Below are 27,793 nucleotides of genomic sequence, written 5' to 3'. Positions count from 1 at the left end.
TTAAATATATCTATGCGACTAATAATATATGAACTGAAAAGACTGGTGCTGATTAAAGATACAAAGTATTTTAATTGGGACTGCGATGTTCAATCGATTTGATTTGTCACAACGTCTGTATGATAGTTACAAACATGCAACTCTGACACACATTTTGATTAATTTTTAGATAGTAACAGTAATGTTAATGACACACTTTATTTACCAATGATAATTTGGTTCTCTACGTGTAAAACAGCTGCCATGATGTAATTTTTTTTATTTAAATTGAATAAATAAAAGCTTTATTAGGAAAAAGAAACATAATTACAACAAACCATGTGATTAAATGTTAAATAAGTTTCTTAGCTACTACACCAACCCCCACATGGTTTCCCTTGTGCCACCCCACTGAAAAATCCTAGAATCGCCCCTGGATTTAAGCTCTTTGCCTCGTATTTGCAGATGTCTTGGCAGCAACATTTCAGAGCGGCCCTGAACACGAACCTCCGCGCACACTGCAGCTAATGATTCCTCCGTCTGCAAAACCGTGCGCTAAATATTCGCACGCTTCACTCACTCTCTGCGAGACAATCTTTAACTAAGATCTGGCACCTCTCTTCGCCTGTCTTAACACACGCTTTAGAATTCCTGCCCTGCAAATGCGAACCATCTGTGCTCCCACGAAGCAACAAAAGGCGTGTTAATGAGAAAATGGGAAATCGGCTGAGCTGCATGTTGGTGGTATTCCTACTGCAGCAAAGAGAGAGAGAGAGAGGAAACATGCATTCAACATTCATTAAACTTTTTTTTTACTATGCTTGTTTCATGAGTGACTGCTCTGCTCTGCCCGAACCGTTCTGCAAGAGAGAGAGCTGAAATTTTCGGGGTTCCCTGGGGATTCCGTGGGAAGGAAATCTTGCTGTCTGCTTTGTCCATATACCAGATCTCAGACCCCCGGTGAAGGAGGGGGCGCGCAAAAACTCGGTCAAAGGGTTTCTCAATCTCCGTCACTGCACGCCGTGTGTGTCTCATTACCTGCGTGCACGCGCAGATCTCTTCTGGATCTCTGCGCACATCTGGTTTTGGCGGGGTCGCAGAGTTGCGGGGGAGGGACTTTCAGTGAGTTTGAGTGTGTGAGTGTGCGATCATGCTCAGCGTCTGAACTCTGTAATTCGCAGCAGATGACCACTTGGGGGGATGTAGGCTTTACTTGGGGAGGTGGTTGTTCCCTCGGACAGCATCAGAGCGCATTGGGCAAGTTCACGCGTTCCATAGATGATGCTGCTCAGCGATGGCGCTGCGCGCTTGAAATGTACACTTTACAGAGCAACAAGTGAAATATGGAAGAGTCCAGCGTGACAGAGGAGAAGGGCGACTGCACCTGAAACACACAAAGCGAATGCCGCTTCAGATCCGGGCTGTGCCGGCCGCGCTGTGGGAATGGATACCAGCGGTTTCCTGGTGGGGATGTGCTTTTTCCTGCTGTCGCTTAATGGGTTTCTGTCCTCCTCGCTGGCGACGGGCTTTTGCCCAAACCGCTGCGACTGTCAGCATTCACAGCATCTCATGTGCACCAATCGCGGATTGCGCACTGTGCCCAAACCCACTGCGCAGATGCCCGAGGAAGTGCAGATTTTCAGCCTTGGGGGCAACTTCATCTCTAACATCTCCGCCTTTGACTTCACACGGTACAGTAACCTCGAACGGTTAAATCTGCAGTACAATCAAATAAGAGTTATTCACCCAAAAGCATTTGAGAAACTTCCCAAGTTGGAAGAGCTGTACTTGGGACATAATCTTTTAACAGCTATACCCGCGGGAAGTTTGCAGCCCCTAAAGAAATTGACTATTCTCTATGGAAACAACAATGCAATTAAGAAAATCACACCGGGACTGTTTTCCAACCTGGATAATCTTATTAAATTGCGCCTGGATGGCAACTTTCTAGAAGTTCTGCAGGACTCTGTTTTTAAGAGTTTGATCAATCTACATTATCTTCATCTGGAATCCAACAAAGTGCAGCACATTCACAGAAACGCTTTCTCTAAACTGACCAGCCTACGCTTTTTAAACCTGGCCGACAACAAGCAATCAGCCGTGCGCAATGTCCTCACTTTCTCTCATCTCAAAGCTTTGACGACGTTGCTGCTGTCTGAGAATGAAATTCGTCATATTGGCAACCATGTCTTCCAAAACCTGAAAAAACTGTCCAAGCTTTCCCTCAGCAACAACAAAATCTCCCAAATGGACAGTGGTGCTTTGAGGGGCCTGTCGAGCCTCACCGAGCTTCTGATTGACGGCAACGAACTGGTGGAAATTCCTGCCGTCCTCCTCGACCCCCTGGAGCGTGTCGAGGAGCTGGACTTCAGCCGCAACCGGATATCCAGCGTGGACTCTCTGGCTTTTTCGAGACTTAAACACCTAAGAGTGTTGAAGCTGAAGGACAACTTTCTCACCAGTCTGTCTGGGGACATGTTTACCCTCAACAGCGCACTTTACGACTTGGATCTCCAAGGCAACAACTGGACATGTGACTGTCGCCTGGAGCAACTGAGAGAATGGATTGCTGCTGCACACTCTCAGGGCAAACTGCTGACTGTGTTTGTGCAGTGTCATTACCCAACAACTCTGAGGGGAAAATATCTGGACTATGTGAACAGCTCCCAGCTGCAGCCCCTTGGGAACTGGACTCACTTGTGTACGAGTCAAGCTAGGCTTGAGGAGAGCAGGGCAGGGGCAGTACTAGTGAAGCTGGGGAGCACTGAGAGAGGAGAAAGAGATTCTCGGTTGCCAGAGGGCGGAGAGAGGACAGATGAAGAAGTTCAGAAAGGTGTGAGAAAGAGAGGGGAAGTGGAAGAAACAGGACGTTTACGACCGGTGAACAGGGGTGGAGTCATGGTATGGAAAAATGGAGAGCAGAGGAAAAAAGAGGGACAGGAAGAGGTGGGGATCCAAGGAGACCAAGGAGGTCCAGAGGTGGCAGAACCTTCTTCTTTCCTGGACAGAAGGAAACCAAAGAAGAAGCTACGGCCTGCTGCAGAGGCAGCTGGGAAACGCGTTAAGGGGAGAACGAGGTCAAAAGTTATTTTCAAACCCAGTCCATCAGCCACAATGAGCCAAGCAAGCATCGGGCTAACCACCACTGTGTCTGTTCACTCAGGAGAGCAGTTAGATCTTCTTAGGTCGGATCGGGATGACACCCTACCTGTCATTACAGACCCTTGTATTTTCAACCGCCATTTCATCACTAATGTGTCCGTGGATCACGTCACATCTAATACCGTCACTGTGTACTGGACCACCAGGGATCATCACCGCTACACACCAGGGCCCGGGCCAGGTCTTGATGAAGTCCACTACCGGGTTCTGTTTGACAGGTTTGGCACCCAGGATCGTTTCCCCCGCTACGTTTACGCCCACGGCACGGCTCGCTCCGTGACCCTCCGAGAGCTCAGCTCAGATGTGACCTACATGGTCTGCGTGGAGGGAGTGGTCGGAAGTTCCGTGTGTCAGGTCGCACCACGCGACCACTGCACGGGGCTGGTCACCCTATCTGAGGCAAATGGCCGTGGAGCTACGCTGACCTCTGACCTCCAGCTGGTGACGGTGGCGATGCTCGCCGGGAATGCCGTGCTGCTGCTGGTCATCGGCGGCGTGTGGCTGGGGAGAAGTCTGAGGAGAAAGTTGCAGAGGAGGAAGTCAGCCGTGCACGTGCGCCACATGTACTCCACCAGGCGACCGTTTCGCACCGCAATGGCCACGGCGTCCATCTCCACCGACTTCACCAGCTACCAAAGCAGCCGGCCAGCACGGCTCGCACCGCTAGAGGAAGGGGATCTCATCGAGTTCCCTTGCGACCGCTTTCTGGACAGCAGCAGTGTTCGCAGAGACAGTGAAATGCAGAGATTCTCTGACTAGAACCATTAAAACTCCAAATTAGCTTGAAAAAAATGTTGACACTGAAAAAAATGGGAATTGCTTCATGTTTCCATCGGTGATTTAGCCTCTCAGCTGAGCTCATGAGACACCAGAGGAAGTCCATTCCCTCTGACTTCCCCTTTCCCAGTTTGGACCCTTCCTCTTTAATTTTCTTGCTTCTGTGAGTCTACATGCGTTGTTTTTCTTTTTCTTTTTGTTTTTTTGTGTGTACATGAATGATGTACCACTGATTTCAACTACGGTGCTAATATTCAGTTTGCAGACATCATATTGTCTCATATTTGTACAGTGTGTAACGATGGCTGCTGGGTGGCAGAAAAATCTCCTGTTTTGTACCACATCTACCGTGTTTTATACTTTTATAAGGAACTTTGTATCATTTTGCATTACATGACAAAGTAAAAATCCCCAACAATGTGACTGATTTGTCATTTGAGTGCGTGTGTTATTGTATCTGCGGGTACTAAAACCCAGACTGTATATAAGACTGAGGACGAGAGCAGCAACAGAACATTAAAGAAGTGAGTGAGTGAGCTGCGTGCGTGTCAAGATGAGGTCTGGCAATAGTTAGGCAGTCCCTTTGTTTGAGTCTACAGGGTGGAGTGCCTCCTACATTCAGTTCAAATCATACACACACACACACACACACATATTGACAATTGTCTGCAAACAAACTTTTCATAGCATCAGACAGTCAGTCAGCTGACCTTAAAGGGACAGTTCACGCCAAAATCAAAACTGCATATTTTTCGACTTGCCTGTCTGTCATATTTTTGGTTGTTTGTTTATTTGTGTTTTAGTCCAAGTAGGTTCCTTCCATTGACTATAATGGAAGCGAATATGGCAGGCATATGTTTAGACACAAGATTTGGGAAAATCAGTACAGATATTACAATAATAACGCATAACTTCTTGAAAGCAGCTGACTCACAGTGTTGCAGACATCCAGAGTCTCAAACATGTCCATGAATGACTCATCAGGCAAGTTGTAATAATACATTTTTTTTTAAGATACTGAAACTAGTATTCTTTTCTTTATATTATTATCTTATTTCAGTTAGTTTCCAAGTTCACAAAATCATTTCACTTAGCTTTAATTTCTTTCAAAATGCAAGTTTCTATTTTTATTTTAGTCAACTCAAGGTTTTTTTTTAAATAATATTTATTTTTTAGTTTAGTTTCAGTTAACTATAATAACCTTGGAGCTAGCGTATTAGTGTGGACTTCGCGCCTCTAGTCATGGATAGATGCATGCATAACGACCCCACAGCGAAGCTTGTGGATATATTTGAGTAACTAGGTCATAAATCCTCAAAAGAGTTTAGTAAAATACATTTTGGGGGGACTTTAAGCATCACAAGAAAAGTATCGCTTACTTTTACTATTTTTAAGAGAAGCCAGTCATGTCTGTGGCTGATATTTTCAAAAACTGGTTAACAATAGGTTACATTTTGGGAGAGCTATCCTTTGAAGTCTGGGACACTTTTGTTAGTAGTTGCCCAGTTATCCAGGATCTCAGCAGACTTTGAGGTGGTACACCCTGCACAGGTAGCCAGGCCATCACAGGGCTGACCTTCACATCTCCACAGGAACATGCAGAAAGTTCATCTTAAGTCTTTCTTTCTGCGTATGAGACGAGACAGAAACAATCCTGGTTACACTTTGATGACTACTCTTATTTTTGCTCTCACTAATAAAAACAGTCACTAGATGGCAGGATAGACCGCACCGCAAGTACAGAACCACAGTCTCACTGCTCACAGCCACCAGCTGACCAAAATTAAATGCAAACAAATATGAATCTGACAGATCTGACGTTGTAAAAACACATTTCAATGATTCACAAAAAGATACCAGAATAATATTTTTTTAATTTTTGCATTAGGTTTACAGCGATTGTCAGCGTCTTTACAGTACAAAAAGTGTAACTTCTTTGTAAATTAAATTAAACTAGCAGGGACTGAGACATGAAGTGTAGTTTATAATTACTCAGTGACTCAGGGCAGTCACAAAAAAAGTGCCTTAAAGAAAATACTGTTTTCAGTGGCTTTCCAACACAGTTGCAGGTTTAATTAACTAATATTTACAAATCAATGAAATGGGAAATTTTAGGATAAAACATTTATCTTATAATTTGAATTACCTGTAGAAAAAACACCCAAAACAACAAAAACTTTGTTGTGTTATTTAAGGTAAGCTGCCTCTGCTCAAAAATGGAAAAAGGTGCACTTGGAGCTGCCCAATTAAAACAAACAAACAAAAAGTTATAGTCTCTTTTTCTGAATTAGTGCAAGATATGCCAGAGAATGATACTAAAAAGATGTGTCATGACTGTGTGTGTGCATAGCGAGTAGGTAGGAGGCAACGTTAGGCTCATGTCAAAAGAAAACAGACATTATCTGAATAAACACAGGATCCAGTTGCCATGTAAAAATCACAGTTTTAACAAGGCTTTCAGAAAGGGCATTTTATGCACCTGTTTAGAGAAATGAAGCGACAGATCTCTCTCTCAGTAAGTGTTTCTGATCTTCTCACAGAAAATCTGCTGATCGTGTTGAAAAATACCTCAAGCGTTCACGTGGATTTATAAATTCATCCTATCCAGTTTGGGATTTCACCTATACGTTGCAGGCTAGTGTCCGGGCTGGAGGTCGTGGCCCGAATCGCCTCCAGACGTCGAGGAAGTGGAGATGCTGTTATGTTGGATGGCTTGCAGATCAAACCCAGGACCTGCAGGGGTGGGACTTCTTCCTGGGCTCACCCCTGCAGCTGGACATAGAGACAGCTGTCAAAGTCACTTATAAAGTGCTGACTCTCTGCTTTTTGGTGTTGGAGATTGTGGGCATCAAATAAAAAGCCACGGCATTTGAGATTAAATGAAAATAGCTCCTTTATTTTAACAATTGAATACTGTACATACATGTATAAAGAACAGTAGAAATATATGAATATGAAATGTGCCAATATTGCATCTCTCTTTGTTCTATGAAACTCTTGACACATACGTCTTTGTCTGCTTAGGCCACAGCGTTTCACTTTTTAAATATCTTTCGTTACAGGTCAGTTTCAGTCACTGTTTGACATAAACTTGAAGCCGCCTGTGGAGTGCAAGAAAGGCAACTTGTTCCCTGCTAGCTTCATGCAAGGCAAAAACAATGCTAGTAGCATGGTACTACAAGTTATCTCAAATACCATTGCGGTGTGGTTCATTAAAACAGAATGACAAACTTGATATTCCTTTAAATTAAATCAAGAGTGCAGTGCTTTTTTCACCCTGATCTCTTCAAAAGTGCATTGCTAATTTTTTTGGACACAGCGGGGTTTAAAGCAAGAGTTACTTTACTCTTTTGTGCTGTTTGTTTAGCACTTTAAGACACAGTTTAAAGTAGACCTATTATGCTCATTTTGCATGATAATTCCTGTTTGTCCCTTCGTCTCCCTCCCCTTTTTAGTCAGCTTTCTGAAACAACTGCTGTGACCAGAACAGAAGATTTGAAAAGCAGGTTGGGTGGGGCTTCTGTGCTCACAGCCATGGCTGCATACCTGACATAACCACATAAGGATATCCCCTCTTTTGACATCATACAGATCCATGTCTATGAGGAAAAAACAAATTCTTTGCTCACATGTACATACATAAAAAAAACTGGTACCAGTTTTAATAACAGTGCGTATATATGACAGAAAATAGGAGAAAGCATAATAGGTCCACTTTAAGGTCCTCGGTGTGTAGAGCAGTGGTTCTCAAAGTGGGAGCACCAGGTGTCTGCATCCAAAAGTCAAAGGGCAAATAATTTGCAAAAAAATAATTTTATAATAAAAAGTGCATATTTACAGATGGGGACATTTACTCCTGCCTGTGTTATCTTTGGGCTGACAGAAGCTCGCCATCAGATGTGATTGTGACACATCACGTCAGTCTATCATCAGCTATCACACACTTTTCTCAGGGTGTAATTAACCATTCCAGCTGTTCGGCTTCTTGTCTTTTTAACATGCGGGCTAGCAAGTAGCTTTAATTATTATCTATATTAAGTCAGCAGGTATAGCTGCATTTAAATCAGAAAATATGAGGGGTTTCTTAGGACATTTTCTCCCCTCTTAGGGGTTCTTGGCCTCGAGAAGTTTAAGAACCCCCTGTGTAATAGCGAGTGCATGTGTAATTGTGGGTACACAAGGTTTAATGTGTGAATTACACCCTCAGCGGTGGATGGAGATGACTGGTGTCAGGCATCTGGAAAAGCTGGTGAGATTTCTACACAGGGTTGCAGGGAAGGGGGGTTTTACTCACTGGGGTACCCCTGTGCCTCCCTCTGCCGAGCAGTGACAGGACAGTCCTTGTGGGTGAGCAGAATCTGCTTCAGCTGACCCACCTCCGACTTCAGTGACGTCACCTCGTTCTGGAAGCAAACACAGTGAAATGGTAAGCACTCTCGAAGTGTAGGCTGTGTTGATGTGAGTGTGTCTTGTGCGCAGAGCGCATCCCACCTGTAGCTGTAGGTTCGTGTGCGTCAGCTCTTCAGCTTTCTTCTCCAGCGATGACACCCACAGCTTCCTCTTCTGTCGGCAGCGGGTGGCTGCGGCCCGGTTACGTTCCAGAAACTTCTGCCTTCGCTCGTCGGGGTCCTGCTCTACTGTCCTCCTTCGACGGTTTCCGCCTCCTCCACCACCTCCGCTGCAGCTACCGACTGCCTGCACTGCATGAGTGTGAGATGGCTGGGAAGGCTGCATCTGCTGTGCAACTGGTGATAACTGCAGAACAAAAACAACAACTTTTTCAAGTAACTGTGCTTGAATGCACAAAAAACCCAGCCATTGTTAAATATAAAGCATTATACCTGCGCAGGAGCAGACAGTGGAGGTGCAGGCGGTGAGCCTGGGTGTAAGTGTGAAGGCGGTGATTGGTGAGCCTGAGCGTGAGGTGGTAAATTCCCTGCCTGGTGCAGCTGGTGGCTCTGGGTGCTTCCAAGATGCTGTGGGTGGGGAGCATGGCACCGCTGTTGGTAGGTAAGAGGCACAGGCGGAAGCTGTGAGTGATGAGGCTGAGGATGATGATGATGGTGGTGGTGGTGCTGTTGTGGTTGTTGTTGTTGTAGTGGAGGTGTCTGGTGACGCTGTGGCATCATCTCTATCATGTGGCCCATGGGTGGCACATTGTTATTGATGGTGATCATTCCTGGGTGGTGCTGTTGATAATGGTGGCCCAATGTCTGCTTGGATCTCTGAGCAGAAATAGATAATAAACAAAAAAGAACAAGTTAATTAATCATGTGATGCTATTAAAAAGTTAAATTATTATCACTTCTATGTGCAATGATTTAGAAATCTGAAGAGATCTAACCACTATCCACTCTGATATCAGCCTGTAGAACTGTGTTCAGAGGATAATAAGTATATACTAGCAACTAGATTAAGAAAATACAAACAATTAACATGAATTCAACTGAGGAAGACTTTCCTTTTCTTTTACATGTTGGATTATAAAGATATTTATTTACCCCTTACATGGTCAATATGTTACAGAATGCTCAGAAGCCCTATAACCACATGGAAAGGCCGTAAAACTGCAGTTCCTCAAATGACCACATGAGGCTGGCTTGCACAGTGAGACAATCCCAACAGACAACTGTTCAATTCAGTTCAACTGTATTTATATAGCACCAAATCCCAACAACAGTTGCCTCAAGGTGCTTTATACTGTAAGTTAAAAACCCTAGAATAATTCAAAGAAAACAGAGAAAACCCCAACAATCAGATGACCTATGAGCAAGCACTTCGGTGACAGTGAGAATGAAAAACTCCCTTTTATCAGGGAGAAACCTTCAGCAGAAACAGACTCGGGGAGGAGCGGCCATCTACTGTGACCAGTTGGGGGCAAGGGGAGGAAGACAGGACAAAACCACACTTTGGAGGAGAACCAGAGATGAATAATAGCTCACGATTCAATGCAGAGTGTGTGAAAACACATAGGAACGGTGAAGAAGAAACACTTGGGAAGTCCCCAGCAGCCTAGAGCTATTGCAGTGAAACTAAAGGAGGATTCAGCGTGACCTGATCCATCCTTGACTATATGCTTTGTCAAAAAGGAAAGATGACTATGTTAAAACACCCAACTTAACAGCATTAAAAAGCAAGATTAAACTCTTCTGGAAGAATGGTTTTGGTCTCTGTGAATACTCCCGTAATAGAAATTGTATTGCAGTTTCATTTCTTTGTCATTCTTCTAATTACACATTTAAAGTTTGACAGTGGCCAGTTTTGGCCAGTCATTGAACTGGACCTCTGGACTGAGCATTTTTAATGGAATTATCAATTGTTGTGTGGCTTATGGCACAAACGAGCAATTCAACAAGTGACTGTTTCCACTTTGTTGCGTGAGGGTTTCTTTTAGTATTTTATTAGTACTAGTGCATGGAAAAAAATAATAATGCTTCTGTGAAATTAAAATGATACGATGCTTTTATCAGGTGTTATCAGTGCATAAACACTACAAGTTGATAATTTTAGCCCTTTGGATGTGTAGCTGCTAGGCAATATGATGACATCATAATATCTGAGGTAGATAAGAACCACAGGCAGTATAAAAGATGGACGTAGCTGCCCTAATGTCACACACTGCTTTGAGGTCCCGCTTTGAAGCCTCAAGCGGGCGACGGTGTTTTGCTTGTGAAGAATGGACGTGAAAGAGAGGGGCGGGTCTGACTATTGGCTACTGACTTGTGATTGTCAGCTCAATAGCCAATGTGGTCTTTTGAACCATAGTATGATCAAGATTTATGAAGCCGACCTCATTTTTTTAATTATCTGTATGGCGCATATACTGAGTCTATAAACTCAAATGGAAAATGTTTACAAAGGTCAAGTGAGACAGCTGTTTTTCTTTCCACTACTGGCCTGAAATTCCTACATTTCATTTTATATATCATAGCAAGAAAATTACTATTTAGCGGCCATCTGTGGCTGTGCAGTTCACCCATACAGTGTATGGATAAAGCCTTCTAAGAACTCAACTTTCTTTCCCCAAATATGGTAACTTTAGACTCCAAACTAAAAAAAAATGTGGCTACAGTCAAAAGACTTGAGTAATAGTGTTCAGTCTATGGTTTATCCTTAACACCTGCTAAATTAGTAACAGCAGGTAATCTTTGAAGCAACGGGCCACTTCAAGCCGCGTCCCGAGGTACTGCACCTCGATGCAAACAATATCTGCGGGTCAAACCCTCCTTCTTTTCCATCCGCGCCACTTCTCCTCAGCGTCCGCAACTGCGAAGACAACTGTTGATGAGAGGGATAACGTGTTCCAATAAATGCTGCCGTCTGCAGCTTGATACCTTCACACTTTATCATTCCCGTGTATCATCTGACTAAACAGACTGTACGAGCTAAATTAAACCTCATCTCACCTTTCTCCAACACTCAGCAGAGAAAAGCAAGAGAGGGAGAGGTCATGTTTGGAGCATGACATCACCCCCCCCCATTCCAGTCCCTCCCTGGCAATACTGTTATCTGCTCCCTGTTACACAATATTTCTTTAAGAGAAGAAGCAGATTTTTCTCTCTCTCGCTCTCTCTCTCTCTCTTCACCATTCAGTGAAGTAAAAAGAGAGCACATTTAACTGGTGCCAAGGATGAGGTCATTGAGCTGTCTGTGCCAGCTTTACCAGCCAGCCAGGCTGCCAGTCATACACACACGCACAGCCACACACACACACTAAATAGAGCGGGACACGAGTCCTTCAGTTGTGTTTACTAGATAGAAACACCCTGACACTGAGGCCGGCGATTACATCATGGGTCTCCTTGGCTTGGATGACACACCACGTTGATATTTCTGTCTGAAGGGATCGGTGAATGAAGACACAAAACTGTACACGAAACACTGATCCACTTGTCAAATGTTTACTTTTCCACTTGAGCTGAGTGTAGCGTTACTGTACAACAGAGGCATGTTAACACACTTTCTGATGTTTTAAAGAACCGGAGGCCTGTTTCGAAAAAGAAAAACCTTTCCGAGGACCAATATAATTCCTTAGATTTATACTACAAGACACATTCACCTGTTCACACACACACATTCATGCAGCACATTATTCTGTGTACTTTAGGAACGTTACCTATAACACATACACTCACACACCAGTAGATGCACCGGGGGGATAAGTATCCCGGACTGAACCACTGACAAACCAATTTGTAGATGACTCACTCCACCTCTTTGCGTCCACTGCGGACATTTGTGGAACAAATGTGTTGCATCTTGGTGAGTGTTACAAACCAGACAAAAAGTCAAAGTGTTGTTTGAGGGTTAAGATTCTGCATCAGGATTAAGGTTTAAAGTAAGGAGTTGCTTCAGTAATAAAAGCTAAGGTAAGGTAAGAATGTGTTGGGTCAGCGGTTACACTTTTATGTGTGTGTGTGTGTGTGTGTGTGAGAGAGTGTGTAAGAAAAGAGGGTCAGAAGTGAACTTGCCACCTGAGTGGCTCCGCAATCTGAAACCACTTTTCAGTTGCCACTCTGTATGCGAGCTCCTCCACAAGAAGCCACAACCTGCGTCCATGCCTGTGTGTGTGTTTGTGTGTGTGGGGCTATTTCACAGTTTTCCCTTTTGAAGTTGCTTTTGATAGCAAAATATCTTTAACTATTAATTCCAGATGCAGGCGAAAAGATCGCACGCTTGTTGACGCAAGAGAAATAAAACAACTGAGAAAGCCACAGGGGAGCATGTAGATTGTGACTTCCTGTGGTCCAATGTGTGTGTGTGTGTGTGTGTGTGTGTGTTTGGGGGTAGAGTTACATTCTATTTCCTGTCTGTCCTGATTAGAAAGGACTATGGCAAAGGCAGAAGGTGAGGCAGGGTGTCTTTTTTTTAAGTGTTACATAACACTATGAATTTGTCTTTATTGAAAAATCACCCACATTTTGAGCCACTTATAGAACAGATTAGAATAGAACGCGACTATTTGTCATTCTACAGGTGTACAACCAAATTTGGAGCAACTCTCTGAGTGGTGCATAGAGTTAAGACAAACATATATACAAATACATATATATAAATATAAAGATATCAAAATATGAGATCAGTATAAGTTATAATACACACACAAACACACTCCTACTTTACAGACTTTAGTAATATTGCACCGGATGTTCTGAGTGATGATGGTACACAGTGTTATGAACTGGAGCATGATGGTAAAGGGTATACATAATGGACATCTCTGTTATAACTGAGCTTACTATAAGCCTCAGTCACCCAATCAGTCATTCATATAGCACTTTAGTTTACACCTAAGTGCTTTGTCTAACAATAAAACACACCGAGTGCAGCAGGGTTCAGAATCCTGCCACAGAAGGATTCAAAGTGCAGACTGGGATTGAACCTCCAACCTTTTAATTGTTAGCTTACTTCACTCAACCTCACTCTGCCTCCTGAACCACAGACAACCAAAACGTTAGGATAAGATATAATATGCTGGGAGTTGATAAAACATGCAGAAATCCACTCTTCATAAACAGCTGTGGTGTAATGCATTATTAGTGTGATGCTAATATAATGTTATTAGCTCCAATAATGGAAATAGTGGGAAAAGTAGTCAGACTGACTGATGATCACCTACCTGGGGTGAAGAACAGGAGGGGTTGTGTACAGGAGCCGGTATACCCATTGCACAAGACATCTGCTTCTCCATCTGAAGAAGAAACAGTAGACACAAAAAGAATCTTTCAGCTGTGACAAAGGGAAGCAGCAGCTTGTATCCACATAAACCTCAAGTATGAAGAGTTCCCCCAAAGGTCACATCCATCTGGAGTTTTGACATTTTGATTAATTTATCCACAAAAGTGAATTTTCCTGTCATGGGTCCACTATACCTGCATCTATAAATCATCAGGCATGCGTGTTTGAATGTGTGGGAGTCGGAACATGACCAACACCATCCCCTTCCATACTTACAGTCATGTGCTGAGCAGATGCCCCTTGCATGGCGGGGTCTGGCAGGGTGCCAGGTAAGGAGGCTGGTAGCGGCTGCCTGTGTCTGTTCCGCATGTGAAGGAGGCACGACAGCGGCCCGGGAACCAGCCTGTTGTGAGAGCGATAGAGACGGGTCATGCTAGAGAGCCGTCCACAGCCAAAGTTTCATAAAACAAGGTTCAGAGAGAGGTGCAAGTTGAAACATTTATAGCTGGGTCTTAATGGCAGATGGAGGTGAGATGTGAGAATGATCATATCGTCTTATTTTTAGGGGAAGCTGTATCCAAATCTACAAACAAAAAATGCATATAAAGCCAGTAGAATGGCTCTGTTCTGGGACCTCCCTGCACTTTAATGTGTAGGACCTTCGCACAAAACAGAGCTGGTATCAGTGGCAACAGATATGCCACTGAGCTAGGGAAGAGGTGGGTTGCAAAGTGGCTTGCAGATGTGCTACAGCAGCTAAAATAGCCCTCCCAATGTTTACAAGGGTATCAGCTGAGCCATCAGCTGATGGTGTAGGCTAGCACTGAGATCAGCTGATCTGCTACCACTGCAGGTGAGGGTAACTTGGCTGCACTAACATCATGTTTGATTTCTACTACTTACTTCAAGTATTTTTTCAAAAGGAAAAGATAAGTGATTTTAGCTGGCTGGCTTACCTTCGTCTGAGCAACAAGTTGGCACAGTTTCCTAAAGTAAAGCAGGAGTATATCTTTCTAGAAGCAGCATTTCAGTCATCCTGTTTATTTCATACATTTAACAGATTTTACTGGAACTACTTTCTACGGAGAAAATAGTCCCTTACGAAACTGTTGACAGGGTGCTCTGCTTATTGTCCAGAATATTAAGTTTTCTAGGCAAAGATGTTGCTGTTGAACTTTTTTGACATGGGGAGTAGCACAACCTAAATTCCACTGAGCCTCATTGTTTTGGGATGGTGGAGAAGTCTCAGAGGCCGATGTGTCAAAACATTGGCAAGTTGGCAAATCAAAGCCGCCAACCACTAGAAACAAATGTTACCGAGGAGTCTCTGAGAGCCCTTAAACACTCCAATGTGATCAAAAAGGATTGATGTGTTATTGTATGCCAGGAGAGAGCTGTAAACAGAGTTTTGAGGTGAAGCGCTGACAAGAGAAAGAGTGATGAAGTTAAAAAAAATGGAAAGAAAAGAAAGACGTGGAGAAAAAGGACAGCCCGAAAGGGAGGCGCAAAGCCTGCAGATCAGAGCGGGGGGGATCCAGAGACCCAGGGTGCCATGTGCTGACCTAACCCCTCTGGCTCTTTGCCAGTCGGACAGCGTGGGCCTGCATGGCCACGCTGAGGTCATCATCAATGATGTCATCACCGAATCTGGGGGTATGCGACCCTTTTAGAATACAACAAAGCGCAGACAAACCAAAACAGCATTTCCTAACATAACCACAACAGTTCTACCAGGCCAGCAGCCAGACACTCAGACCAGGTCACTATGGAAACCGGTGGTAAACACTTGGGGAAACAGCCAGACGCCCGATCCAGAGTTCACTTAGTAACTCTTAGCGGGTTTCACTGACTAACATGCTGTCTGGATTCAGCTGGCACTGATTAATGCTGCCATAAATGACTGTCAGCTCGCTCCCCACTGTCCTGTCACGTCCTGTCTGAGCCTGGACAGATGTTTGGAGCTAATTATGTCACTGACTCACTTGTGGCACCTTGATTCATCTAATCAACAACAGATTTGACAGCCTTTTGTTTGTCTACAGTATGCGTTGCAAGCAGAAACCATCGGTGGGCAAGATGATGGAGGCACTTTTATGTAAGATTGACATTTGGGCAGGAATCGCTATTTACTATATTTAGCATAACTAAACCCCAGAAAACACACAAAAAATCTTTTTTTAATCACAACATGCCCAGTTTGATCTCAGAATATCACACATCTGCTCTCCTGTGAATGAATAAAGCCTTAAAATAGTCATAAATGCAAAAATGACATTGCTGTAATAACTAGGACTGGTAGAAAAAATGTTACACTAAAAAAAGAAAAACTAGTCAAAATCTTCTCAAGCAAATGTAAAATGGTTCCAACTTGTAGAAATATGTGCGTGTGCCTAGGCCCGTACAGGTGTATTTATAGGTGGGCTGTTTTCATTGTACATGTACAATGACAGTAAAGGGCTATTCTTGTCAGGTCGTTGCCAGCCTAGAGAGTAAGTGTGAGTAAACTTTATCTATGCAGCACTTAGAAAGAAAACAAAGAGCAGGAAAAGAAGCAATATAAGAAACAAAACTAATTAAAAGATCATTGAAACCAACAGGGATTATAACCAAAAGCTATATATTAGTCTATACCAAAGTTTTACCAGATTTAACTGACCTGACAATAAGGAGAAGGCACTTCCACAGCTCAAGCATTAAAAGCACTGTCTGTTCCTAACTCTGAGCAAAGCTGGTGGAAAATTTAAGTTAAGTGTAGGGTTCCCTTTAAGGTCACAGAATAAACCTGTAGGATTACTGATGGCACAAGAATAAAGACAAACAGGCCCAAAAATGCTTATTATTATTAGCATCATTATTATTACAGGATTACGGGTAAGGTTAGGGTTAGGTTTTGGTCCTCCACATTCTAAACTGGCAAATGTTTAGAAACTAGAGGCCGATGCCTTTCAAATGAAGTCACATACAAAAATGTTCTCATTCCAGTTTTTCCTATTTTAAAGCACCACAGCTTAGAGGTTAAAGCAATTAAAGTTTACACTGTAAAACAAACAACAGCATTTTCTCTGTCTAGAAACATTCACAGAGTTAATCTGGATAATCCACCGGCCTAACTGTGAAATGCTTTAGTCCCAATAAAGCTGTAGGCTTCATGTTGTGCTTATTGCCCAGAATATGAGGTACACTGTTTCTGTTAGCGATTAAAGCTGACTGAAAAGGGTAGATTTCTTGTATTAGCTGAAAATTTTTTAAGAGGCAGACAAAGACATATGTGAATTTTTTTTAAATACAAAGTTACACATAAACAGTTTAATGTTCAGTTTTTTTAAGTTTCATTTTTAAGGTAACCTGATATACACGTTATTATAAACAAGTGAAGTTATTTATTTATGTTGCTGTGGCAGACATGAGTTCATTTTTCTTTATGAAATTAGAGATGAAAATTACTTGTATTACCTAAAGTTGCAAGTAATATTAGTCAGTAAACAATTAAATAAGTACTTGAAACAGAATGCTGTAAATATACAGCATAATGAAGAGCAGAATACATAATGAACCCTGTATGTGTGTATTATGAGAACTTGTGAGGGCGGACTGTTTACTAGGTTTCACAAATTCATAGCCGGCCTTTTAGGAGGAGTGGGAGCAGCTGCAGGGAGCTGGTTAGATGAAAGACAGGAACTCCTCTAATCTGTCTGTAGAACTGGGTGATAACCAGGGAGCCAAGGAAGCTGCCCAGGCGCTGAGAGACTCCGGTCTCTCTGGTTCTGAGTCTTTGCAGACATGTAACAGAGACAGTAGTTGCACGGTGGGGTGGGTAACGTCTAAGGGACTGAGTGGCTTTTTATGTGGTTCTTCATCACTTTTGGAGTTACTTAATTCTCTCACTAAACTGACGTATAATTTTTTTTTCCTGCTTCTTCCTCTCACTTCGTTAATGAAGTGATGAATTATGCAGCGGAAACGCCAGCTTGTGAGCGGCGGAATGATTTATAATGCGTCCATAACAGGAGGAAAAAGAAAGAATGAGAAAAGGAAATGTGTTTGCGTGTGCGATGTAGGAAAAATATAACATACACATATATGTGTTTCGATGCCTGTAGGTAAATGTGTGTGTGCGCATGTGTGTGAACTTACTCGGAGTGTGTTAGGGTGGAGGTAGCCTGGGTGATGACTGATCCAGACTGGGAGGAGGACAGGGCTTGCTGGGCGGCCAGGCTGCAGCTAGGGGCCATCATGGGGCCATGTGTCTGGGGATGATGCAGTGCATGAGTCTGGGGATGATGCAGCGGTGGTTGGGGATGTGGGTGCTGAGGCTGGGGTGGGTGCTGGAGCTGATGTTGGGGTTTGAGCTGGTGCTGGCTCATACAGGAGGGCCCATTATGAGAAAGCGACTGTGGAAAGAATAAAAAAAAAGACAAACAGCTGAGACCATTGTAAACTTGTGGGGCAGTAAATGATTGAAGTCATTTACGATCAGAGATTACGGTGCCAGTCAAAGTCCTTTTAGACACTAACGCAGACACATGGCAGCCATCATGAGATGCGGCAGAGCAGTTTTTTTAAGCATAATCTATATTAACTTTAATTTCACTGTTCACAGGGAGATTATTATTGTTTATATACACTCACCTGTCAAATGTGTCAAATCACTTAAAAGGTTTCTGTCTATCAGTCCCCACCGTATCTTAAAGACCTCATAATACCATATCATCCCAATAGAGCACTTTGGTCTCAGACTGCTCGTTTACTTATGGTTCCTAGGGTACTTGAAAGTAGAATGGGAGGAAGAGCCTTCAGCTTTCAGGCCCCTCTTCCGTGGAACAAGCTCCTATCTTTAAGATTAGGCTTAAAACTTTCCTTTTTGATAAAATATATAGTTAGGGCTGGATCAGGTGACCCTCTCATGATGCACTGAGTGTTTCTTCAGTCACTACGTGTTTATACACCACTGTACATTAAATCATTGGTTATTATTAATCTCTGGCTCTCTTCCACAGCATGTCTTTTGTCCTGTCTCCCTCCCCTTACCCTCAGCCACCCCCAATCTGCCCCCCTCTGAACTTAGTTCTGCTAGAGGTTCCCTCATGTTAAAAGTGTGTGTTTTCCCTCCCATTGTCACCAAGTGCTTGCTCATTGGAGATCATCTGATTTGGGGTTTTTTGCTCTATTATTGTAGAGCCTTTACATTAAAGTCTTGAGGTGAGTGATGCTGTGACTAGGTGCCATATAAATAACAATGAATTGAACTGTCTTTGCCTCCAAAATCCATTGCTCCCCCCCCCGGTCGTCATACTACCACTCTCTATACATGCTCTTTCAAAATTCTCCCAAAAATTTTGATTTAATTGCTTTGAGTGCCACATTTCTCTCTTATAATGCCTGTGGTGACAGCGATGAGAGTGTGTGCACTTGTTTAGTTGTCTCTGAGTGTGACGACTAGCTGTTTAATTTACAGGGTAGAATGTGATCGCTCGGTGTGTCTTTCCTGCAGCAGGTCAGATATCTGCAGCTGTCTGACCGGGCCTGACTCCCTCACAAACAAGTGTCACTCAAAACATAAACTCTCAGCAGCACCGGGGGACGGATCTGCATCGTGTCTTAATCCTTGCTTCTTTCCAGCTAACGTCAGACTCGAACTGATGGTTTATTTTAAGTGAAATAAAATAATATGATAATAAAAAACTTGTCAGACTTACCTGCTTCTTGTTTTCCTCCTCTTGTGCTTGAAGAAATTCTTCCTCGATCTCCTTGAAGAGACCAACCTCTTCGCAGTTCTGCAGAAATCGTGTCGGCGTCGGAGTCTGGTCTAGAGTCATTGCATCCAAAAGGTAACAAAAGAGAGGAAAAAAAAACGGATTTGCTTTTTAAAAAAATTTGAAGCACTTGCCAAAACAGACTGTAGTTTAAGCTTTTTTTGCTTTCTAAATTAACAGTGGTGCAGGTCGTCATGCGAAGAAGAGGAACGAGTCTCCTCTCAGCTGAGCTCTCCGTCTCTGTCTGATAACATCAGTCTGTCTCTCCCTGAGCCGTCTAAACACATAGAGGTCAGAGGTCACATGAGGGTTTTTGTTTTGACAGGGGAGTTCCTGCAGGAGGCGTGACAGGCTGCAGGACGGAGGTGCAGAGGGAGAGTCTGCAGAGGCCAGATCTTGCGCTGGTGTTTACATCCAGACAAATCTTTGGGGAAAACACTGACACCAACAGCCACGTTCGCCTCCAAAATTGTCACAAAAATGAAGCCAAAACATCGCAGCATGGCTTCCATGACTTTTATGATTTCACCTTTCTTGTGTGGCTACACTTTTCTCAGCACCACGGCTTCCACTGGCGATGGAGTAATACTTTGGTTGTATTGCTTTGCATTGATTCCTACACCACCGCAAAAGCCAGCTTACGCTCATATGTTGCTTTAGTCCGGGCTGAAGATGAGGTGGAAATTCTTCTTGTTTTGGCATTGGGGCTCGTACTTACTCATATTTTCTACAAGCAGCCAAGCCACTGCTTCCTGCTCATGGTCAGTATGTATTCACAGAAATGTTAATGTGGAAGCACAATATTTAAAAACTGTGTTTAAATGATCGTCTGGAGGTTGTTTTGACGTTAAAGATACTAATACTACTACTGTAGCCTGAGCAGTTAGTGCATAACACAGAAATGTGAGGCATGCAAAGTTAATTTAGATGCAGAATCAGCATTTTACAGCCGTTCACAATGGGACTAATCTTAATGGGGCATTTGTTTCCCTGGAAATCACTGCAAATGTGTTTGATATAGTCTGAGTGAAATTGTCAACTGTTGTTAGATGCTGACCTTTTTTAAAAAGCAAACCTTTCCTAAATTCTTATTTTTGCCATTGAAACACATGACCGGACACTGAATCTACACACAGACACACAAAACAAGCTAATGAAATTTTCTCTGACTTAGCAGATCTTGAAACAGGAAGAATCCTTATCTTTCCTCTTGTAGAAAAAAACATCCTTAAAAAAATAGGAAGAGGATGATTTTACAATATCAGTGCTTTTAAAACAATCGGAGAAGGTTCGGCAGTCTTGCTGCTATTATCAGTCTGTTGCATAGAACTGAATTAGAAACAATTTTGGAATTTTATTTTCACTCCTCATGAATATTTGTGTTGTAAATACAGAGCACAGTAATGATTAATATACATTTAAATGATGGGTAAATTGTGCTAAATTAAAACCATGAGCTCTAGAAGCAGTGAAATACTGTGTTTTACATGGGCCGTGCAGAGACCGGTGCACCTACTCTCCACGTTTTTAAATCAAAGTGCTGTTATCTGTGTTTTGGCTCTAATCTGACGGAGTATACTGTACATGCTGCAACATGAGACTATTGTCTCATGTTGCATATTGTCTGTCTGAGGGAAGGAAGCTTGCTTTGGTGGGTTATCTGATTTTATACTGTATAGTATATCGTCATCTTTTTAAAAAAAAAAAAAAAAATCAAGCACTGATCTTGAAAAGGAGGAAGTTTCACCACAGACATGTGCAGCCAGGAGATGCAGTCACTGGGAGACTAGGATGAAATCTCAGAGAAGCTCATTTTCTTCCTTACCTGTGAATGCTGCATCTGTCTTTATGGAGGGGAACTTGAGGGTCATCTCATGCTTGTGCCTGTGGATGATCAGATGTTCCTCTAACTGGAAGCGCTGCAGCACACCAACACAGGAAGAGAGATGTGAAGGGATGCGTGCAACTGTGTGACACGCGGGATGATTTTCTCAGTTAAAGCAGCTGATTACCTCTTAATCTGACTAAGACATCATGATGCTCTTAGTCCGTTAAGTATTTTAGATTATTCATCACTTCAAAAACATTTGTATTTATCAGCAACTCCTCCTATATTCTACAGCTTGATCGTTACTCATTTCATTGATGATTAAGTCTGACATCCTGGGTTTTTTTTTTTTGGGGGGGGGTTTTTTTTTAAAAAAGACCATTACAGTCCTTGTAATGCCACACGTACATAGCATTCTACTGACCTGAGAGCAGCCTGGGGCGCCGCACATATATGGCCTGTCCTGTTTGTCATTCATGTCATACACAAGCCTGCAAAGACAGAAGAAGTGAGAAGAATTTATTTACCTGCAGTCTCAGATCACAGCTAAGATGAGCTCACCCAGCAGGCAGCCTGAGGTTCCCTGTTTTATGTTTTGTATTTACACGGATAATTCACATACTGTTCACCTATTATCGTGCCTTTATTGTGGAAGCCGTGTGTAATGAGATAGTTGCCACAGATGATGGATGTTTCTTCCTGAGACACAATATTAAGTTGACGAAAATGATCCCTTTGGTGCCAACGGACGGGGAGTGAGAGCACACACTAGGTATTCATTTTTATTAGGACGAGCCCTATAGCGTACAAACCATGTTTTTTCCAGCCTTTCATTACTCATTAGTAATTACATGTAAACACAAGAAGGGCATCAAAGCCTTCCAGCATTGGGAGCTTTACTTTTCACTTGGAGTGGGGACTAAGTGTAGTGCAATTGTTTTAGGCTACAATTAGGCTTTCATCGGGGTATCAGTTAATAATACTGGTGTGATGAAAGGATAAGTGCTCGCCATGTCTTACATCAAGTCACTAGGATAAAATTATCAACACAAATGCTGATGAGAGTCACAGTAATAAACCAGCTTGCAGTGCCAACCCAGAACCGACCCAGTTGCCTCTGCTGCGAGGATATTAAGCCGCCAATGTGGAGCAATTGTGAATTATTTGAAGACTGCTGTTGAAGCACAAAGTAAGAAGGTCTTCAATTCCTCAGCCAGGTGACAACAGGTGACAAGGGTCAACAAATGTTACCAGTGTTGCTGTGGGAGGAGATGGTGGTTATGAGAAGCATATTCACAGGTTGCACACTCCCCCACCCCTTGTGTACGCGTGAGCCGAGAGCAATGAGAAGACAGCAAAGCACGTGCTGATGTTATGGGAAAGACTGAGAGCTGAAGAGACGAGTCGGGAAAGAGAGGGCAAAAGTGAAGGCATCCATAAGAAGTGGAAAGAAAGTGTGTCTGTGTGTGTGTGTATGTGTGTTTGAGTGAGAGGACGGGTGGGAGGTGGAGAGTGACATTAGGTTGATGGCGAGGAAAATGGAAAGGGCAAGTGGCAGTGATCGAGAGAGGGAGAGGAAAGCAGGAGGAGGAGGACACAATGAATGGAAGAGAGAAGGAATGAGGGTGGGAGCCTGCAAAGGGAGGGCTGCCCTTCAGGCCTACTCCTGACAGGTTTGAACCTGCCTCAGCCCCCATTTTCCAACCCCAGGCAAGTAGAGGTGACTTCATAGGTGTGCGTGTGCTTGTGTGCTTGAAAATAAACCAGTAACTAGGTGATCACAACACCAAAATTCCAGCAAGATCGGAGATTGATCAGAGTATTTAAGGTTTGGATTCTCAGCTAATACAGAAAGCAGGTTTATTAGTAGTTTTATGTATCAGCAGTATGTAACAGCGTGCCACAGTCAGCTGTACTGTGTTTCATAAGCTCACATTTTACAGACAAATGTAAAAATTTAAAGCCCAGCATCCAGTTTGTAACCCCTCTGCCCCCTCTTTCTGCTCTTGTACAAGATTAGCAGACTCAGCACATTTCCAGCAAAACCTTCTGTCAGAGCGGGCACTTCAATGCGCAATGACGTCATCCTTAACGGATGAGCTCAACAACAGACCAGGCAACATACTGTCAGTTTAAGACAGGATTTACATTAACAAAAAAAAAAAGTTTTCCCGCCTCATTTTTTAACTGTCATTGTTCTACACTTACGCTCGGTTACTATGACTCACAGAAAAACACGCACAACTTTTAATATCACCTGTAAGCATCAAAGAAATCATTTTTAAAAAGGTGCCAGGTTTAGTTACTCACTACACTTCTTCAAGTCCCCCGTATCTGATGGATGAATCATGACAGCAGTTTGCATGGAGCTCATTCTGCTCAATTTAAATCGCGGTCCTTAACCAAAAAGTCCTCCGGACGGTCACTGCCTGCGTCTCAAGAACATGACCGGTATTTGTGTGTGTGTGTGTGTGTGTGTGTGTGTGTGTGTGTGTGTGTGTGTGTGTGTGTGTGTGTGTGAGTTGTCTTTTCCTCCTACCGCTCCGTAAAGGAACCTGTTCAACTCATAAACAAGCCCGGCACAGCTGTACAGAGAGTGCTGTCACACCCCCCAAATAGACAGGAGCGCTCAACCTTTCCGCTGGGTGATGAGACTTCACCGGGACACCTCGCTAAAAAGTTCCGGCGTCAACTTTTCTTTCCTTTTTCTTTTTAAACCGTCAAAATAATTTTTTTTTAAATAAAATAAAAATAATAAAGGCACAGTATCGGGAGAGCGGTTGCCGCGGAGCTAAAAAGTTTTGTGAATGGAAGTAAAAGACTTACCTACAAGTAGAGAGTAGACGAGCGGCGCTCCAGAGAGGAACCACGTTGGACTGGAGCGAGATTACAATACGTTCTATTTACAGAAGCATTACATCACCCTCCCGGTGACGTCACGTGGGATTCCTGAACTTCTAAATCATTGCGGTCCCGTACGGAGAGAGGGCTTGAGAGGGGCGGGGTTACGACACGGCGAGGGGGACGGGACGGAACAGCAGCAACAGCAGCAGCGTGGTGCTGGACCGGAGTCAGTGACAGACCCACCGGGTAGACACACCAACGGCAACGTGACGGGACACGGGGCAGACCGGGTGGGCGGATGAGACCCAGTTAAGTGTTTGTTTTTTTTTATTTTTTATCCTGTCCCCACTTTTGGTGTGTGTCTGAAACGGGACGTTCCAGCGTCTGTATCGAGTTTACGTGTCCAAATGAGCGAGAGCCTCCGGGTCTTTTTCTTCTTCTCAGAACTTTTGACAGTCAACGGCATGAGAATATTTGCTTGAAAATAAAGCTAAACCCTGAAGTGATTTCAACGAAACGTTAAGTACATCCTGTCAAATACAAATGATACATTCAACATGTTAAAAAATAAGAAATAAAAAAAATAATAATAATAAAAATAATATCAAATAAATAAAAAAATATTTAAAAAATAAAAAGTAAGATGATTATTAAAATGACATTTAAAATAATAAAATTAGCACAAATAGCAAAAACAATAATAAAATAGTATAGAAATGATGATGAGAATGACATTTAAAACAATAAAATCAGCATATTAAATTAAAACAATAAAATCAGGGTCAGACTGTGTCATAAGCCAAGGAGTAAAATGGGTTTTAAGATGAGTTTTAAAAGTGGACAGTGAAGGGGCCTCTCTAATGTGCTGGGAAAGATTGTTCCACAGATTAGGAGCAGCAATAGAGAAGGCCCTGTCCCCTCTGAGCTTTCTCTTGAACCTGGGTACCTCCAGGAGCAGCTTGTCAGCTGACCTGAGAGACCTGGGGGGTGAGTAAGGATGCAGAAGCTCAGAGAGGTAAGTTGGGGCAAGACCGTTTAAACATTTAAAAACAAACATGAGAATTTTAAAATGAACTCTAAGATATACAGGCAGCCAATGGAGTGTAGCCAGGATGGGAGTTATGTGCTCTCTTTTACGAGTTCTGGTTAAACTTTGTGCAGCAGCATTTTGGACCAGCTGCAGACGAGAGAGAAGATGCTGACTAACTCCAAAATACAGTGCATTACAGTAATCTAAACGAGATGAAATAAAAGCATGGATTACCGTTTCAAGATGCGGCCTGGATAAAATAGGTCTTATCTTTGCCAAGCGCCTTAAATGATAAAAACTGGACTTGACAGTAGCCCTAATTTGACTGTCTAATTTAAAATCACTGTCCATCTTAAAACCCAGGTTTGTAACGACAGATTTAAAATACTCTGCCAGGGTTCCCAAATCAATAGCATAGGGTTCACAAGGTCCACTAGGACCAAACAGAATCACCTCAGTTTTGCTTGAATTACATCTTAGAAAGTTTAGGGACATCCAAGATTTAATGTCTTCTAGACATGCTAGAAGTGGCTTAATAGAGAAGGTGTCTTTCTGCTTCAGAGGCAGATAAATCTGACAGTCGTCAGCATAGCAGTGGAAGGATATACCATGCCTTCTGAGGATGGTTCCCAGGGGCTGTAAATATAATGAAAAAAGCAAAGGCCCTAAAATTGAGCCCTGCGGGACCCCAGACTGAAAAGTGGCAGAGGAAGACTCATATCCTGCAGAGTTAACACTAAAAGTTCTGTCGCAAAGATAAGACCTAAACCAGCTGCTTTATTCACAAGGGATTGTCACAGCGGGTAGCCCCCCATGTTTGATTTGGCACAGCTTTTACGCCGGATGCCCCCTCTGACCCAAAGCCATAAGGATTTGTGGTCCCTCCTGGGATTCTTTTGTTTGAAAGGTGAATGTGCAAACCAGTTATACTTTTTTAAAAAAATAAAATAATACGCATTATTTTTAAAATACGACAGCTTAAGACATGGTAATAAACTTCTAGAAGTAGTTGAGTACTTTCATTTTGAAAATGTGAGAGTTTAAAAAACCTGTCCAGGTCATACATCTGGTATACATAGACTTACAGATATTATTATTATTATTACTATTACATAATAATAATAAAACAAGAAATAAAATGTGACAATAAAGACAATATTACAGAGAAAACCCCAACAAACTAATAATGTAATAATAATCCATTATGAGGACTTGGAGACAGTGGGAACGAAGAACCATCTTTAAACAGAAAGTGATTGTAAATTGATTTATATAGCATGAGACCTCGAATTCTTTTTGAAGGTCATTCTGCTGACCTAAATATCACTAAAGCTAATGGCTTTATTTAGGTCTGAGGTTTAAAGTGAACGTTCAAACTGTATAACGCAAATTAAACATAAGCAACAATCAAATTGAACTCGTTTGTAAAGCATATGTAAAGGTGTGTCCCTTACACCAATGACCTAATTAAAACAAGGGTAAAATAATAAACTTGAGAAAATAATAAACAAAAGCAACAGAAATATAAATGTAAATTTAAGATTTAAAGCATGTTGAGTTACTTATTATTGCCTCTAAAACACTGCTATAGATAACGTTTAATGTTAGCATCACCTACTGCACACTGGAAGCCATTGTGTTGGTGATATGATGTCATATGTGATTATCAGGGCAAAGAGTCATACTCTGTCTATCTATCCATGGAAGAACAGTTTCAAAAGTTATTCTGAAGGAGTGTATGAATCATTTGAAAGTTTTTGGCATTTTAGGATGATGGATTTTTCATACTTATCAGAGAAACTGCCTAAAAAGGGCAACTGTTGTTTATAATAAATACAAAAAAATTATCCCATCAAAATGTCATCAAAACAAAAGCACAACAAATCATTACCATTAGCTAAACCATGTTTGGTCAGCTTTTTCCGGTGCTTCGGCCAGGCTGGAGCTGAACAGGGGGATTCTTGTTATAGTTAAATTGCAAAATGGGACCAAACCCTACTGACTCATCATCCACCAATCGTTTACAGTATGCAAATTCTCATCACCCTGGCAACAAGTAGAAATAGGAAGTTGTGATGATGTCACTCTGTGTTTTGAGCTTCTCTTCCCCCATGTGAATGTGAGTCACAGAGTTTTGTTTTTCAGCGAAGATAAGGGATGTTTTACAGCAGATGTACATGCCCGTGAACAGTGCACGGGCAGACTAAAAAGTGTATGACGGCAGCCAGGAAGTCTCTGGCTGGTGCCCTGAAGCAGACAATGCCAGTGAGATTACAGCTACCTCCATAACTCAGGGGCTCTACCAGCCATTACCATCTGGCACCTTCACCCCGGCTTGGCTTTTAACAGCCAGTCTGGGAGCTTTAGAGAGCTGCCTACTCAGAGCCTGATGTCACCCAGTCTGAAAAAATATGGTGTTTCAGGTTAAAGGTAAAACAAACTTTCTGACCTCCATCTCTAGGTAGCTTAATCCTCACTTCGGCTACATTACACATCTGGCTCAGCTGGCAAAGTCTATGCATGTCATGCATGGTTGATTTCTGACTATTCCTATTAGGTGCACTTAAAAAATAGCTAACTGGTAACAGATACTTTAAAAAGTATGCAACTTGCAGAGATCTGATTATGTAATGTAGTGAGTTAAATTTACATGCAACCCATCCCTCACATGCAGACCCACATAGTAACAGAGCCCCAGTGTGTGTGCATGTTTGTGCCTGTGTTTGTTCTGTGTGTATTTGC

The 27,793-nt window shown here is 42.6% G+C and overlaps 2 protein-coding genes across 6 annotated transcripts; one reads left to right on the top strand and one right to left on the bottom strand.

The window, feature by feature from the left end:
- Positions 1-1,057: 1,057 nt before the first annotated feature.
- tril (TLR4 interactor with leucine-rich repeats) lies at positions 1,058-4,341 on the top strand. The gene has a single exon (XM_006788074.3). It carries the CDS (start codon positions 1,423-1,425, stop codon positions 3,898-3,900), a length of 2,478 nt encoding a protein of 825 aa, XP_006788137.1. The 5' UTR covers positions 1,058-1,422; the 3' UTR covers positions 3,901-4,341.
- A 522-nt stretch (positions 4,342-4,863) lies between these two features.
- Positions 4,864-24,048, bottom strand: LOC148096767 (cyclic AMP-responsive element-binding protein 5-like). 5 transcript variants are annotated; one of them, XR_015717123.1, is made up of 12 exons: positions 24,004-24,048; positions 21,602-21,668; positions 21,175-21,268; positions 19,293-19,402; positions 17,731-17,987; positions 13,873-13,999; positions 13,538-13,609; positions 8,760-9,143; positions 8,410-8,673; positions 8,213-8,321; positions 6,487-6,690; positions 4,864-5,544 (listed from the first exon to the last, which is right to left on the bottom strand). XR_015717123.1 is itself a non-coding variant. In XM_087835244.1 (12 exons), exons 2-11 carry the CDS (start codon positions 21,653-21,655, stop codon positions 6,554-6,556), a joined length of 1,608 nt encoding a protein of 535 aa, XP_087691370.1. In that variant the 5' UTR covers positions 21,656-21,668; positions 24,004-24,048; the 3' UTR covers positions 4,864-5,544; positions 6,540-6,553. The 5 variants fall into 5 exon arrangements, 4 of the variants coding, with proteins under 4 accessions (XP_087691370.1, XP_087691369.1, XP_087691371.1 ...); XM_087835244.1 differs by having other exon boundaries at positions 6,540-6,690; XM_087835243.1 differs by lacking the exon at positions 4,864-5,544 and having other exon boundaries at positions 5,790-6,690.
- Between the last annotated feature and the right edge of the window lie 3,745 nt (positions 24,049-27,793).

The sequence above is a fragment of the Neolamprologus brichardi genome, chromosome 22, assembly GCF_056152115.1.
Source record: "Neolamprologus brichardi isolate AB-2024 chromosome 22, ASM5615211v1, whole genome shotgun sequence".
Classification (NCBI taxonomy): Eukaryota; Metazoa; Chordata; class Actinopteri; order Cichliformes; family Cichlidae; genus Neolamprologus; species Neolamprologus brichardi.
The sequence above is the reverse complement of the archived record's forward strand: the minus strand, read 5'-3'. Positions and strand labels throughout refer to the sequence as shown.